Raw genomic sequence first — 17,329 nt, forward strand, 5'->3', positions numbered from 1 at the left:
CTGCCTTAGTAGAGTTATAGTAATATATAATTTCAACATATTTAGTTGAATTATTATGTTCAACCAAATATTATGTATTTGGTTGAATCATACAGTTCAACCAAAGAAAAATTGAGATTGCTTAAGTTTTTTGTAAGGATTCCAACAAGAAATTTCAATAAAATCCCTTCATTAATAGATAAGTACATTACATGTGGATGGACAAAACTAATCGTTGCTTAAATTATAGATGCCAAGAAATTATATTCTTGGTTTCATCCTTTATTCAAGTGTAAGCAAGCAAAGTTTGTGCATGAAGTTACTTCATGACTGGGCTACTTTGTATATAGAGGCTAATGACGTCATATCAATCGCCTTAGTATCCCATAATGCAAAGCCCATATCCTTAGAGACATGTATAATGCTATGCATTATGGGAAGGGCCACTACCCAAACCAGTTTCAACATTTACTGAGATCTCATTAGTGGGAGCCAGACCCCAAAGTGATACCAAGGTTGAAGTAATGCAGGTCATATGTCCATATACAAGTAGTCAATAAGGTGTCACACCTTATTACTAAACTACTCTGGATTAGAGACAGATATTTTTTCACTTGGTATAACCAAGTGAAAAAGAAACTTAGTATAACCAAGTGAAGAAAGTTTTCTTCACTTGGTTATACTATAAATTATAGATGTCAAGAAATTATATTTTTGGTTTCATCCTTTATCTAAGTGTAAGTAAACAAAGTTTGTATGCCAAGTTACTTCAATAATCTGTGCTTATGTGTTGAGTGAAATAAATAAAAATAGCAGCCAATAGAAAGTCAAAACAACATTAAGAGATACTGAAAATGCTTCAGAAACAAACTGCTTCCTCAGCAAAATATCACTAATGATCAGAACAATAAAAAATTAATCTTCAGTACATTATAGTAGCACTGAGAAGTAAAAGAATCTTCTTCTCTTCAAGGATTAAGTATTTGCTTGTTCTGGCTTCGTTGTTCCTTCCATCTTGCAGCTAGTCCCCCCCCCTCTTCCTTTGGTCTATATTTATCCACCTCTTTTGGTAGTCAATATCTTTCCATCCTAAACAGATGCTCTTTGCATTTCTCTCTATATTCCTTATTCTTTTTACAATGTAAATATCTAGTTCTCTTCTGATGTCTTCATTCTTTATATGGTCCAATTTTGTGCATCCTTTAATTCCTCTTAAAAACCTCATTTCTGCAGTTTGTATTTTACTTTCATCTTTCTTTTTACTGTTATATGGTTCAGAAACAGTATGTTTCTGAACTATATAACAGAGTAGGAGAAGCCTTTACTTTATAAAATTTTACAAAAGAAAACAAAATTCATTGCATTTAAAGGTTAAGACCATGTTAGATCAAAAACAGTCATAGAAAATTAAATAATAGAACAGGTGACAGTTTAATTGTTTAAGTTGCATAATAACATATCTAAAAGATAAAGATAAATATGAAAAAAAAAAATTTCAGAGAAATCGGCAGAACAATTAAGAGTACAATGAATAAAAAAAAGATGAGAAACAACAGAAAAAAAAATAAACTACAATAAGTGATTAATTTAATAGCTATATAAAGATATATAGATAAAGGATTAAACTAAATTTACTATATGTAAAAACTTACATATTGATTATAATAACCATATTCTGGAAGTCCAGGATAATTGTTGTACCTAGTTACAAAAAAATAAAAATCAGCAATATTCTGTAACTAGTCTACAATAAACTCAAAGGTAAAATGAAATTTTACATCATAATTTTTAATTTAGACAGTTTTTATGCAACATTTAACCTAGATGTTAAACAAAGCTAAACATAATCAAAAGTTATCAAAAAAGTATTGCACAATATTTTTTCGTAGAACAGTAGACTAGTAATATTAAAATTTAACTACAAATAAAAATAAGAATTAAATGAACTTGCATTATTTACTTATGCACAGGAAACAGGAAGTTGTTGGAAATATTTTTTTCCCATGTAACAGATTTATTTTATGTGAACTTCACCAATTAATAATTTTGGTAAATTTCCAATAGATAGCGACACAATTAGTTCATTCATACCAGTTTCGGCACATATCATCTTTTTCATGACCCCTGGCAAAATCTTAACCACGTGCAGCATGTAGTTCTCATTTGGCAAATATTTAAAATGACTATGTTCGCATTTTTCATAAAAATGGAGAAAAACTAGCTTTGATAAAACACTTTTATTTCAAGAAGTGGACAGCCGCACAGATCAAAGCCGAGTTAGATGCAGTTCATGGGGACTCTGCATGAGCATTAAATACTATTTATTTTGGGATAAATGAGTTTAAACGTGGTCGTAAATCCATCGAAGATGAAGCACGCTCTGGACACCTGACTGAGGTCACTAGGAAGGAAATGATTGACAAAATCCATGGTGTTGCTAGGGAAGACCACCGAGTGAAAGTACATGAGATTGCTGAGATTGTAGGCATTTCAATTAAATGGGTGTATAATATCCTGCACAAAAAATTTGCACATGAAAAAGCTATGTGTGCAGTGATTGTTGACTGTCAATCCAAAACGCATGCGAAAAGTCATTTCAACACAGTGTTTGGCAATGTTTAATCATAATTCACAGAATTTTTGGATCAATTCGCGACTGTAGAAGAAATTTGGATCCACCACTACACACCTGAGTCCAAGCAGCAGTCAAAACAGTGGACAATGCTTGGTGAAAGAGCACTGACAAAAGCGAAGGCCGTTTTGTCAGCAGGGAAGGTGATGGCCACTGTTTTTTGGGATTCCCAAGGAATTATCATGATAGACCATTTGATAGAGTGTAGAAGTGCTCTTTCATCATGACAATGCACCATCCCACACATTGGCCGTTGCAATGGCAAAAACTGCACAAATTGAGGTTCAAATTGGTTCCACATCCACTGTATTCTCCAGACTTGGCCCCATGTGATGACTTCTTGTTCCCAAACTTAAAAATCTGGCTCGGTGGGAAAAAGTTTTCTTCGAACGAGGATGCCATCAAGGCTGTCAATGAATATTTTGCACAATTTGACAAATCCTATTTTTTAGATGGGATGAAAAAATCTGATACTCACTGGACCAAATGTGTAGACCTCGATGGAGACTATGTTGAGAAATAAAAGTGATTTTTTTTCAAAAAAAATGCGTTTAACTTATTTTTTTTTACCAAACTTTTCAAACAACCCTCGTACATTAATATTAGTACTGTGTGTAGACTAGTGTTAGATAATTCAGAAAGCTTGATCTAGAGACCAAACGCTGAACTTTTTTAAGATACTACAGATCAAATAAGCAGAGTGGTAGCCTTACTTTAGAATCTCTTTAGAGATCTATCAAAAACTTATCCAAACAGAATGCCATTTTCAAGCTAAATCATACCCAAAAGTCTGGTGTCATCAATATTGTTAAAAAGAGCATTTATCATCTTAGGAGACAAGAATAAAAGGAAGAATTAAACTTATTATTCCACAAATCTATCCTCAACAATCTATATACCAATCTAGTTAGTCATAAACTCCTATAAACATATAAACCTTAAGTTCAAATATTGCTATACAATATTGAGAATATCTCTCTTCCATACAGGTAGGGAGAATACTCATATGACCACATTACCAGAAAAACCAAACTGATTGAGATAATACAATGCCTTTTGAGATCTCAAAAGATAGCAATCTTTTATAGAAGTACCAAGGATTTTATACTTTTTTTTTTGCTTTTATGGAATGCCTTACATTTGTCAGACCAGAAGAAATTTTGAAATTAGAAAAAATTAACAACTTAGCAATGCTGCTTATAAATCAGACCTAATCTCACCCACAACATTTATTTACTAATAGGCCCTAGCGCCTCTTTTGTGGCAAAAAAAAAAAACATCACTTCCACTAATGACAACAGTGAGTGAGATAGAGCCATTAAGTTTTTGTGATATATTGTACAAAAGTTAAAATAAGAATTCGAAGCAAGCAGATGACATAAAAAACAAAAACTACCAACTTAAAAAGAAAAAAAGAAAATTATTTCGAGAAAAGCAAAAACAGCAATGTTATCCAGGACCTATGTAGCAGACAACAATTTTCCTACTCATTTCTCTACAACAAAGGCAAATAAGGAATTAACAGCAGCCAATCATCATCATCATATATATATATATATATATGCTGGCCTGGTGGGAGAGTGTTTAGCATATCCGCTCTCCAGCCAAGAGGCTGTGGGTTCGAATCCAGGGTAGGCATGGATGTTTGTGATAGTCTTCCACCTTCATACATTCATTCACCCAAGTATAGATACACTCTCCCAAATATGGACTGTGTCACATTGGAGTAGTAGACCAAAAACCTACTTCAATGGGAGAGGCCCTCACCCTGAAGTAGGTAGAAAAAATAGGCTGTTCATCATCGTCACACACACACACACACACACACACACAAGGAGGTTCCAACCCCCCCCCGGTGCCTATGGCATCCAACCCCCTCCAACATCAAATTCATCTCTGAGCTAGAAGTTAACAATTGTCTTTCTTTTTAAGACATAAAGCTAACCAGGAGTACTGATAATATTAAAATTTCAATCTTCAGAAAATCAACACATACAGATAGATACCTTCACGTATCCTCTCACCACTACCCTCCACAGAAATATGGCATTATATCTACTCTTGAACATTGGGCCAGATCCTTATTATCAGACGACGAAGAGTTTCAAAATGAACTTAATTTCCTCAAAAAGACCTTTGTCAATAATGGTTTCACACCAAAAAGTATTGAAAAACTTCTTTTTCACCATCATCAACAAACTAATGAAGATTCTACTACCCCCAGAGCTTGCATCTCCTTGCCTTACTTTAGTTCCCTCTTACCCCAACCTGGCTAGAATTTTAAAAAAAGTTAGACATCAAAACGTGCTTCTCTGCTTTACCTAAACTACGATCTATTCTTAGTCAGCCAAAAGAAAAACATCTTCGGTTCCCAGGTGTATCCAGAATTATTTGTAGTTGTGGTAAACCTTACTATGGACAAACTGATATATCTATCTTTCTCCGTCTTGAAGAGCACTAACGAGACATCTCTTATAATAGAATCCGAGCCAGTGCCATCGTCAACCACATCTAGTTCTCTGTAAACTCTGATGAAGGCCGTCAACACCAACTAGACTTGAATCAAACTTCTAATATTCACAAATGTCATGATGAACTTGAAAGACGTATTCTGGAGTCAAAAGAAATCACCCTCAATTCTACCCATATGAATAACAACCTTAGCTACAATTTGCCAGATTCGCATAGATCTGCTGTTCAGTGCTGGCGTTATCACGAGATCACACGCATGCGTATAAATGTAGCTAGAACTGAAGGGCAGACTCCAATTTGAACTTAACTGTAGTTTTTTGATAACTCTGTTGTTGTTAGTGTGTAATGTTTCTGTCAGTCTTTTTTTTGTATATCTTTGTACCCTGACACCTGACGAAGCTGGCTTACCAACAAAACTAGTTATGTCCGTATTAAACTTTTATTCTTAATTATCTCAGTGGTTTAAGTCATTAAAATTATTGAACCTATATATATATATATATATATATATGTTCAATATATGTCGAGTCAAAAGAAATTACCTTGGACCCTCTTCATATGAACAATAATCTCAGCTATAATTCCTGACTCTTTCAGCTCTACTATCAGATACTGGCGATCTCGTGGATCCACACACAGACAGGTGTACAACAATAGAACTTTAACATGGGCTACAGCTCAAGTTCATAATAACTGTAATTTACAGCTTTAGAGTGTCTCAATGTTTTTTTTCGGTGTCTTTTAATAGCTTTCTATGTTCTTAAAACCTGATGAAGTTGATCCCGACGAAACATGTTGCGTATCCAATAAATTCAATTTGTTATAATTCTCGGATATTTAGTCAGTTGATATAAAAAATGAATATATATACACCCATTCTTGTAGACAGGAGACGTCAAAGCTGACCATTATGTCAGTATGCTGGAGTGTAAGGTTTTCTATGCTGGCTTTAAAGTGGTCTGAGTTTTTTATGTGTGATGGCGTATTGCCAATATAGTGTGTGAGCACTTTGGCCAAATGTTTAGCTAATTTGTATGTGGGGGAATCAATGCCATCCACTATGGGACATGATGGCACATTTTCTTTATGTACTTTTGGGAGTCCGTAAATACGGGGGGAGTTAAACGGCTTTAATCTGTTGGTAACTCCTACTCCTACAGGCCAAGAAGTGACTTTCTTAACGAGCCTGTGAAGTTTTCTGATTTGTGAGATTGTATTCGATAGGGAAGTAAGTAGCCCAATCTAATAGAAGAGCATTAAGCTTACCTGTGTAGTCCTTTTGGTTAAGTACTACAGTTGCATTTCCCTTATCCGCTTTGGTGATAACTATTTCTTTGTTATTCCTCATTTCCTGCAGAGCTTTATATTCCTTGTTGGATATGTTGGTTTTGGGTGGTCTTGCTTTGGAGAGGACACAAGCTACATCCAGTCTTATACCGTTGACGATTTGATGTGGAAGTTGGCGGATTCCGTGTTCAATCTGGATCATAATATCCTCACTAGGTATTTTTCTGGGAGCAATGCCGAAGTTGTGGTCACATGAAAGCACGTTGATTGCTTCAGGCTTCAGGGTGACTGAAGAAAGGTTGATTACGGTGTTGGTAGGGAGTTTTGGATTGACGGAAGAGTTCTTTTTTAATTTTTCGAATTTTTTCATCTGTCAGCCTCATATTTTTTCAAATTCTTCGTCTGCAGCGGTACATGAGACGTCATGTAAAAATCGTGCACTTTAAAATTGATTTAAAGTGCACGATAGTTCTTCTTCAAAGGCTCGAATAGCTTCCTTAATGTCTGCTAAGAGAAACCGCGTGGCGGTGATTTGTTCGCGAAGCAACGTGTAGCTGGCACGGTTATATACACGGAGAGCTTTTTGTGAAACAAAACGGTGCTTGAATTTTACACAATTCGGGATTACCTGATTATCCTGCCAGCGTTTCAGGAAAGTTAGACAATTTAATTGTCTAGACAACTTCATTTTACTGTATTGGCAGACCTTTCGTGCGATAGCATCTCAGTGGATGATGTTAATTCTCATAGACAGGCTTATACGTTGGTTATGCATTACTAAATCACTTAAGGAATTAAACAACGTAGATACGAATATAAATTAAATTATACTTTAATAAACATTTCTGATATTTCGGCAACGTCACGTTGCCATCTTCAAAAGGAACTTACAAAAAAGGCACGTGCATGTAGGCACTACAAAACAGTGACTGAGAATGAAGTGATGAAGCTATTGTTCTCCTAAAAGTCTTGATGGTGCCCTCTAGTAGGCTAAGTAGGTGTTCTTGGCCGTTGGGCTGAAGGTCTGCTGATGTAAGCTTCCCAAATTTGGGGCAGTCACATACAATCAAATTTGTTGCTGTTTGGAGAGTTTCTTAGGGCTGAGGCTGATTCCATAAATAGTCTTTCGAATTTGTATTTGCTACGGTGTATTACTGTAGCTTTCTTCCACCGTATTTTGTGGCGTGTATCCAGAGCATGTTCTGCAAGACCAGAATGGCTGTACTTGTGAAAACGGATGTAGTCCTTGTGTTCAGAAATCCTGATATTCGCTGTCTATACACACACACAGGGTGGTTCAAAATTCCACATACAAACTTTGAGGGGAGGTAGATAATATCAAAAATCAACCATATTCACATAGGAAAGCATGACCGGAAATGCCACCGGAAAGTACTAACAGGGATATAAAGATATAGAAATAACACACATTAAATAACTTTACTAGGTGTAACTGAACAGTTCAATAGTAGTTGGATACATAATATGGTTTCACATCAGGTGCTCAAAGTTACGACCATTAGCAGTGATGGAAGCCTGACACTGACAACGCATTGATTGCTGTACATTTTAGAAAATACCTGGAGTTTCCTGGATATTAGCAGCGGCGATGGCGATTCTTGCCACGAGATCCATGTCAGAGGCAACAGACGTTTCGCACACTATGGTTTTAAGGGTCCCCCACAGAAAGAAATCAATGCTCAATAAATCAGGTGAGCATGGGGACCATGCGATGGATCCACCATGCCCAATCCATCGAGCCCCCAAAGGACCTGTCCAAATACTGATGCACAGAAATGTCAAAATGGGCTGGAGCCCTTGTTGGAACCACATCTGCTGACGCAGTCATTGGAACATTGTTCAATAAATCCGGCAGAACTTCTTCCAGAAAGGTCCAATACTTCTGGGAGTCCAGTCGGGAGTAACAGTATGGACAGTATGTTACTGGGAGTAACAGTATGGGCCGACTAAACAGTTAGCGATGATACCTGCCCACAGATTAATGGCGAAGCATTGTTGTGAAGCATGTGATTGCACAGTGTGTGGGTTCTCATGGGCCCCCACGCATGAGCATTGTGGTGATTGAAGACCCCTTCATAAGTAATGAAGCTTCATCCAGGTCTACTGTTTCGGCAGAAACCACAGCGCGAATTCCACATGTCGAGGATAATCTTCGGCCATCAGTAACTGGACCCGTTGCAGATGAAATGGATGTAAGGACTTAGAGTGCAAAACGCACAATACACTGAATTGAGATACTCCTATAGCAGAGGCAACAGCACTTGTGCTTGTCTCTGGATTATTGTCCATCGCATGCAACACCTCCTCTTCCATGGCGGTATTTCGTGTCGATCGTGGCTGCCCACTATCATGCCTGCAATCTCCAAATGATCCATATTGCACAAATTCTGATGCAAATGTGCAAACATTTGGTGATGCGGTACGCGTCTGTTTGGGTACCTTTCGCAGTACATTCGTGCAGCAGCTCACCCACTAACCCGTAAATGAGGTGCATGTCTACCATCTCAGAGTTCGTAAAACGATGACTGTTCTTTGTACGACGTCGAAAGCTTGAATGAGGAAGCCCCAATTGCTCACCTGGAGCGCTGGTAAACAGCGCCACCTATCACTTTCAGGTGGCGTTTCTGGTCATGCTTTCCTATGTGAATATGGTTGATTTTGATGTTCTCTACCTACCCTCAAAGTTTGTATGTGGAATTTTGAACCACCCTGTGTGTGTGTGTGTGTGTAATAAATAAATAAAAACATGCATTTCAAAATTGTATTCTGTACAGTAAGACAATTTAATTATCAAAACAAAAATCATATGCCATACACAGCTCCAAGATGAATATAACCTAGTGCTGTTGTTGATGGCATATGTTTAGGTAAAATTGTTACACCATCAAAATGGTCCGAATGAAATGATGACAAATTTTAAGAGTGATCGAAATTACCAAACTGCATTTAATTCCATCTTGCAAAAAGAGTAATTTTCATTTTTGAACTGCTAGTCAATAAAAACGGTTACATTACACAAAATCAACAAGTTGTGCACCCAAAAAAAAAACTGTAAATAATGAAAAAAGAGTGAAAAAAATCTTACAACCAGTAAAATCCCCCACCCTCTCTTTTTTTCCCAATATTTTCAGTCTCGATCTTTAGACTGAAAATTGCTATACACATGCCAACAATATATCATAGTGCAGACTCTGTTTAACATGTTCACATCAGTGCGTTCAGGACTCTCTTGCCACCATTATCTAGTGGAGCAAATGAAAACACGGTGCCCCACATCAATGCCATCCTTTCATATGGGCAGATGCACCACATCATGATGGTTCTTTGATTATAACCAAATCTGCATGGAGGAGGGTTGGATTAATGCATTTGTTTTATGATATGTTAGAAAACAATAATTAAGGAGAATACTACATTTGGTTGGTATATTTGAATTACTAAATGGTATATATATATGTGAACCATCATTAATGAACCATATAAGAATGGGAAATATAAGGGATAGAAAGAACAGGTGTAATTAGTAATGCTTTCGTTACTGGAAATGAATTATTAATAATTAACATTTGTGATATTATGTGTGTTCTATAGAGTTGCTGGGTAAAGCGAATAACATGTGATCCTATAAACTCTAGACAGACAACACTATGTTTTATTTAACCTTTGCATGGTTTTTCTAAGAATTTTCCTTCATTCACTGATGATCAATGCACACTTTTTACAGTGTAATATATACAATTTCATTTGCATACTTTTTTTTCTTTCAACAGCTCTTCCATCTTATCAGTAATAACATATTGCTGACCTGGAGCGCTGGTAAACAGCGCCACCTATTACTTTCGGGTGGCGTTTCTGGTCATGCTTTCCTATGTGAATATGGTTGATTTTGATGTTCTCTACCTACCCTCAAAGTACTGTACTGTACTGTATGTACTGTACTAATACAATAAAACTACAGGCAGCCCTCAGTTTATGACTCACTTCTATTCCTGAAAAAAATTGGCATAAACCGAATTGCCATGAAACGAACCCAATTTTAATGGGAGGTACAAAATTACGTTCCGCACAGTCAAAAAATATGCACATGAAGTATGTGTAACATTATTATATTTAAAGTTTTGATAATACATATATATTTGATAAAATAAAATTATTAATAAAGAAAACAAAACAAAATTATATACAAAAAATATGAAACTTCGAAAAGATATTATATATTTCTATGTTGAAGTTCCTGGTTTCAGATCACCTGCATTTTTTTTTTTTTTTGAAAAAAAGTACCCAGTGTTAACTGCGATTTTCTTTTTCTTTCTTTAAAGAGTTCAGTGTAAGGTCAAATAGATGCGATTACACTCATTTTTTACGTTCGCATTCCATTCCCAATTGTGGTCCATTTCGCAGAATTCATCAGTCAATGTCTCTATGGTTGCAAGGATACGCTGTAAATCGGTCGTTTTTATATCTGTCAGAGGACCTTTTTTGTTTTCTTTCTCCTCCTTTGGATGTTGACTTAATTGTTTGGCTAATTCTTTTAGGTCTTCGTTGGAAAGCGGTTTATCATTTCTCTCTAAGACTTCTGTCACATCTTCCAATAATATCCTGTAATATCATCTAATCCCACCTCTCGTGCAAGCTTGGTAACATCTTCAACAACATTCTCCTCTTGCTCTAATTCCTCGAATCGTGCATAAATGCTAGAAGAAGTTCTCGCCATGCTCCTTTTAAACACTTTGCTGACACTCCGTTCCAAGCTGCCTTGATGTTGTTAATGCCCTTCAAAATATCAAATGACTGCCAATAGTCTTTAATAGTTTTTCCTGAAGTGTCCAAGACTTAACATTTCCATAAATGTTATAAGAAGGTAATAGGCTTTGAAGATTGATATACTCCCCCAATCCATAGGTTGTGAAAGCGATGTTGTGTTCGGAGCATGTAAACAACCTTGACATCCAATGGTGTTCTTACTTCAGCAAGGTTTTGAGGATGTCCACTGGCATTGTCCAAGAGAGACAATGCCTTGGCTGGCAAATCATTTTCTTTACAGAAGCGAAGCACAGTAGGACAAAAATAATTTGTGTACCAATCTATGAAAACATCATGTGTAACCCAAGCTTTCTTGTTCCATTTCCAATAGACTGGCAGCATGGTTTTTAGACCCTTGAAGGTGCGTGGTATCTGTGAATGGTACACCAACATTGATTTAAGCTTCAAAGTTCTGGAGACATTTGCACCCAACAGAAGCGTAGGTCTGTCTTTTGCAACTTTAAAAGCTGGAGCGGAACGTTCTTCACAGGAAATGAAGGTGCATAATGGCAATTTTTTTCCAGTAGAGCCCAGTCCCATCAACATTAAAAATGAGATCAGGAGGATAACTTCCTTGTTATATGCTGCAACATCTGCACTTGCCGTCTCACCACATAATTTGACACTATGGCACTTACTTTGAGACTTAAATCTCATGAACCAACCTTTGCTTCCTAAAAATGTTTCTTCGCCTCCATCTTTCTTTTTAAGATCCTCAAAAATTGTTTTTACTTTCTCAGTTGTAACAGCCTGCATCAGAGGAATGTTTTTCTGATTCAAGTCATCCACCCATAATAATTTTTTCATGAAGTTTATGCCTGCTATAACTTACATGTTTTGCATTTAGTACTGCTATAGATTGTTGTGCAGACTGTTTTATTCCATCTGCATTTTTCATAATTGTAATAACAGTCGATGGAGGTAAGTTCATACTTCTACAGAAATAGCACGTATCTGCCCATCTTCCATTCTTCTAATCACCTCCATCTTCTTTTCAATGTGATTGATTTCCATGCCTTCTTAACACCAAGTTCTGCTAACTTTTCTGCACTTCTTTTTTCAGACATGGCATGTAATTACATACTTTATCAATTTAAATACATATGTACATAAAAAAAATTAAATAGAACAATTAGGTAGATTCAACAGTAAAACTTGGTTTGATACATATACGTCGTAGTAACTTGATAAATGCTCAAACACTAGAGTGCCTGCTAGCGTCATTTTTCAGTCAGAACACACTACAGTAAGAAAGCATGCACAAGTATCTGTTAAAAATTGAACTGTCGTAAACTGAGGGCTGCCTGTACTTGCTTTTGCAGAATGATGTCTGTTGGGGATAGAATGTTTTAGTTTTATAAAAGATCAGATGTAGTAAGTAAAAAAAAAATAAATAAATAAATAAAAAATTAAAAAAATCATCCCTCCCTGATTAAAAATTAATCCTATGTATTATACATATGTATTATTATAAAAAATATACAAATATACATATGCTATGATTTCATATTCATTCTTCAGTGCCTGTTCAGAGCAAATTGTTTCAAACTAAGTTTGAGGGGACTGAAATATTAGACCTTAAATCTAAGAAATAGAAAAGGCATCATTATTACTAAGGCTGTCAAAGGTAATGCTACCATCGTTCTTGACCAGACAGCTTATCTAGAAAAAAATGAACTGACCGGTGACTGGTATCCAACACAACACGTACTAACTGGTTAACTACAACCCTACAAACTGCATCAAAAAAAAAAAAAAAAAAACAGAATTAAGTCAATGATCACTTGACAGTGGAAACATTAAAAAAAAAAAAAAGCTGTTATTCATAATGCCTGCACCCCCAGAATTTATGGCCTGCCAAAAATAAGCAAAACAAACTAATCACTATAGCTGATAACAGAAGGAATTGACAACCTTATTGAAAGGAATTATTACTCAGGTAAGAAATTACCAGCAACCCTCAAGGAGTTGGTAGGTCATCACCTCCCTCCTATATAAAAAAAATACACAACACTTATTAAACAAAATTAAAAACATGATGCTCAAACAACAAAGTTATTATTTTTCACCAGTGTCCCAATTGCCACGTTTCTTCTCCTACAGAAGAAATTTCAACCTGATATCATGGCCCTCTTTGCCCAGGTGCTTTGTGTGCAAAATAATTTCTACCTACAAAAAGATATGGCCATGGGCTCATCACCCCCTCTCTCACTGCTAATATTTACGTGAAAGACTTCAAGCAACAGGCTCTAGATTCGGCAAGTCTGAAGCTAAAATTTAGCTCAGATATGTCGATACATTCACCATTTGCCCAATGGCTGCCAAACATTAAATACAGGGTGTTCGGGATAAATTTGACAGTTTCGTAAGGAAAAAGAAAATCTTCTTTGTATCTATTAAATTTAATGAATTGACAAAAAAACATTACAGGCAGAGTTAATTACAATACTATCAACAAGATTTACTCAAAATAACCACCATTAGCATCGATCACAGCTTCAATTCTGCTTCAGAACCTCGAACAAGCTGATGCTACAGTCTCCCTGGGAAGGGCCGCAAAAACTGTTTTAATTTTATCCATTAACTGGGCTTTTGTATTACTGGAAGTGCGATTGGTGTCTTTTTCAACTGCGCCCCATACAAAATAATCCATGGGGTTAAGGTCTGGGGAGTTTGGAGGCCAAACATTTGGACTGGTGAAGTCGTAGAAATTTTCAGACAACCATTTTTGACTTTTCCCAGAGGTGTGGCAAGGGGCCGAATCCTGCTGCCATACATACGGCCTACCATTGGCTACCCTTGTTATCCAGGGCTTGACTACAGTTAGCAACTCCACGAACAAAGCCCGAATTCCAATGCCAGGGTTCTTCAACACCTGTTCCTGCAGATTTGCGAGGAATTCTGCTGTACGAACGCAATCAGATCGTCTGCTAGGGATCTTTCTTCTTGCTACATCCTCGTAGTCACCATTGCAAGTCTCTAGTTCATGCCTGATTGTTTTTACTGTATTCAGGGAGCATTGGGCAGCAGTCGTAATATCCTTATTTTGATGGCGGGCACGAATCATCATGATACAAGTTATTCTCTTCCATGATTCAGGTGGGTTCCAGCTATCCATCCTTTCTGACATCTTGTATATGAATGAAGAAGGGTCCAAACTTTTAAATGAAGAGAAGTGTGTGTTAATACATGTAACTTACGGAAAAATATAATTAATTATAAATATGTCAAATTTATCCCGAACACCCTGTACATTCCTAAGCCACATGAACAAAGAACACAAATGTATCAAATTAACCATAGAGATTAAAAACAGTAACTCTCTTCCTTTTTCTAGACACACACACATCTTTCCTCAGGCTGTCTTTCCTTCATGGTTTACTGTAAACCTACACAGACACAGTGGCCAAAACAAACACGAAGATTCATACTACCAATCCAATACAAACTAAGCATATCAACATACTCAAACATAGTCCTAGCAATTTTCTCTGAAAAGTAGACGTTGATGAATGAATATGTAAGTATTCTTCTTCTTATGGTGCTATCTTCTATCGAAGGTCAGCGACCATCTTGGCGAACAAACTGCGCTCTTGTGCTAATCTGAGCAGTTGTGCACTGCTCTTTCCTGTCCACGTCTTGATGTTGTCAAACCATGATATTCTTTTTCTTCCTCTAGTTCCTTTGCCATCAATTCTTCCTACCAAAATAGTTTATAGAAGTTGGTATTTGCTTTTCTCATGATGTGGCCAAGATATGTTTTTCGTTTCTTGATTATTTGTACAAGATGTTTAGCTTTGCCAATGGATTTTAAGACCTCTTCATTGGTAATTTTTTCTGTCCATGATATCTTTAGCATTCTTCTGTATAGCCACATCTCAAAGGCTTCGATTTTCTTGATGGTTGTCGCCTTCAATGTCCATGTTTCAACTCCATAGAGCAGAATAGACCACACGTAACATTTCAGCATTCGGCATCTGACTTCCATGTTTAGGTCTTTATTGCAGAATAGTGTTCTCATTTTCATGAAGGACTGCCGTGCAACTTCAATCCTTGTCTTTATATCTATTTCTGGATCCCACCGTTCATTAAGCCAACAACCAAGATATTTATATCTTGACACTTGATCAATATTTTTCCCATTGAGTGTCAGTTTCATTGATGAGGCTGGATTTTTGCTGATGATCATGTATTTTGTCTTGTTGATGTTTATATTTATTCCCATTCTTTGGCTTTCTATGTATACTCTGTCAATGAGTTTTTGGAGATCCATAATGTTATCTGCAATTAGCACGGTGTCATCTGCATATCGTAGGTTGTTAACAATCTTTCCATTTATTGTGATTCCCTCTGGACATTCTTCCAATGCTTTTTTAAAGATTACCTCTGCGTATATGTTGAACAGGAGTGGTGAGAGCACACATCCTTGTCTCACTCCTCTTTTGATGTTAATATCACTGGTGGTAATGTTGTCTAATTGAATGGTAGCTGACTGATTCCAATACAGATTTGTTATTAGTCTTATGTCTTGTTAATCTAGCCTTGTTTGTTGAAGGACTTCTATTAAGTTAGTGTGTCTGACTTTGTCGAATGCTTTTTCAAAATCTATGAAACACAAAGACAGATTTCTGTTTTTCTATGCATTTTTGTATCAATGTAAGTATTAATTTTGTAATAATGTAAGTATCAGTCAAACCTTTATAAAGAATGGCTACAACAACAACAAAACACTTCACAAGATCCTCCACAATAATGCTATGAAAGGTAAAAAAGATTACAACAAATACCATACCATACATTACAGGAATATCAGAAAAAATAGAACACTGTATAAATACAATATTAAGACAACATCCAAACCTCCTATAAAATTAAAAAGCAACCTTAGCCCATTCAAAGATCCTCTTCCTTAACTTGTCCACCTGTGGATATGGGACGGAGGGGGTTACAAAATCTACTGCTCTAATGGCTTAAAATTCCTCCACTACTTCCTTCACCTATCTATGAAGTCTTAGTAGAATCTTCTGTTGGACCATAAGCACAAATAAGTCACATTTTCCAATTCCCTATTTTGATGTCTGTTCATATCACTCTACTCAATACTGCCTGACAAGCAAGATCATGTTCATGCTTGTTGTTGAAGATTATAGCTACCCTTGCTTTCCCTGATCATCAATGCTAGAATATATCAGAGGAGGGCGCTAGTGAGCCAAGAGCTGTGGACATGTCTAAGAAGAGCTCCTGATTGAGATAAGTTATTCTAGGAATAATTAAGTATATATGCATAATTGTTTGAGTAAGAGCGGCTGTAAACATTGTGTGATACCGGTATTATTAGTGTGAGGGATTTTTCTTGCCTAAACTTAATTACGAAATCGTTATTATTAGACCTAGTAACCTGCAGGGGGAAAAAAATGGCGGCGGCATTGTCATTCCACGATTTTAATTTAGATTTCAGTCGTTTCATTAAGTGCGAGGTCTATTATACGTATTCTTTTGATTACATAAATGATTTGTGGATGTTTAGCATGGATGGAGGAAGGGTGTGTGAAGTGTGACCTGAATAAGGAATTGATGAATGCAAATATGAAATTGATGACAGAAAGTGTCAGTAGCGAGGATGTCGCGGGGAAAATGAGTGCACGTCTCAAAGAGAAGAATGGTGAGAAAGAGAGGCGAAAAAATGTTAAAAAATCAGGAAAAAAGAAAAAGAGCGATTTGAAAACCGTGACGGATGTTAAAAGGGACAAAAGCGAGGTAAGAGTGGCGGAAGGAAACGAAATTGAGAGAACGAATGAAACAAGAAATAGCATGACACAGAAATCGAAAGTGAAAAAAATCGAAAGAATGAACGATGGCAAAAGATGGATGCATGTTGGACTGAAAGTAAGTACGGAAACAAAGAAAGACGCATGAGAGTGAAAGTGAAAAGAATGATAGCGAAAGTTGGGCGCACGTCAGACCGAAACTACGGAAACAAAGAAAGATGAATGAGAGGGAAAGTGAGAAGAGGGGGTCGAGAGTTAGAAAGATTGAATGATAGAGAGAATGTGTTGCGAGATTCGGAAGTTGAATTGGATTAGATGACACAAGAAATGAAATGGATGCAGAATGAAATTAAGAGAATTCAGGTCA

The 17,329-nt window shown here is 36.5% G+C and overlaps 1 protein-coding gene across 2 annotated transcripts in view; it reads right to left on the reverse strand.

Annotated features, from left to right (window-relative positions):
• LOC150097088 (leukocyte receptor cluster member 8 homolog) overlaps positions 1 to 17,329 on the reverse strand; it is a 347,020-nt gene that overhangs the window by 278,584 nt on the left and 51,107 nt on the right. For both annotated transcript variants that reach the window (XM_090407668.1, XM_090407667.1), the window contains exon 3: positions 1,632 to 1,680. In XM_090407668.1, the coding sequence (XP_090263794.1) occupies positions 1,632 to 1,680 (49 nt within the window). The remainder of the gene's footprint in view (positions 1 to 1,631; positions 1,681 to 17,329) is intronic.

This window comes from Typopeltis vanoorti, chromosome 17 (genome assembly GCF_054136105.1).
Source record: "Typopeltis vanoorti isolate ZY-2024b chromosome 17, IOZ_Tvanoo_1.0, whole genome shotgun sequence".
NCBI lineage: Eukaryota > Metazoa > Arthropoda > Arachnida > Uropygi > Thelyphonidae > Typopeltis > Typopeltis vanoorti.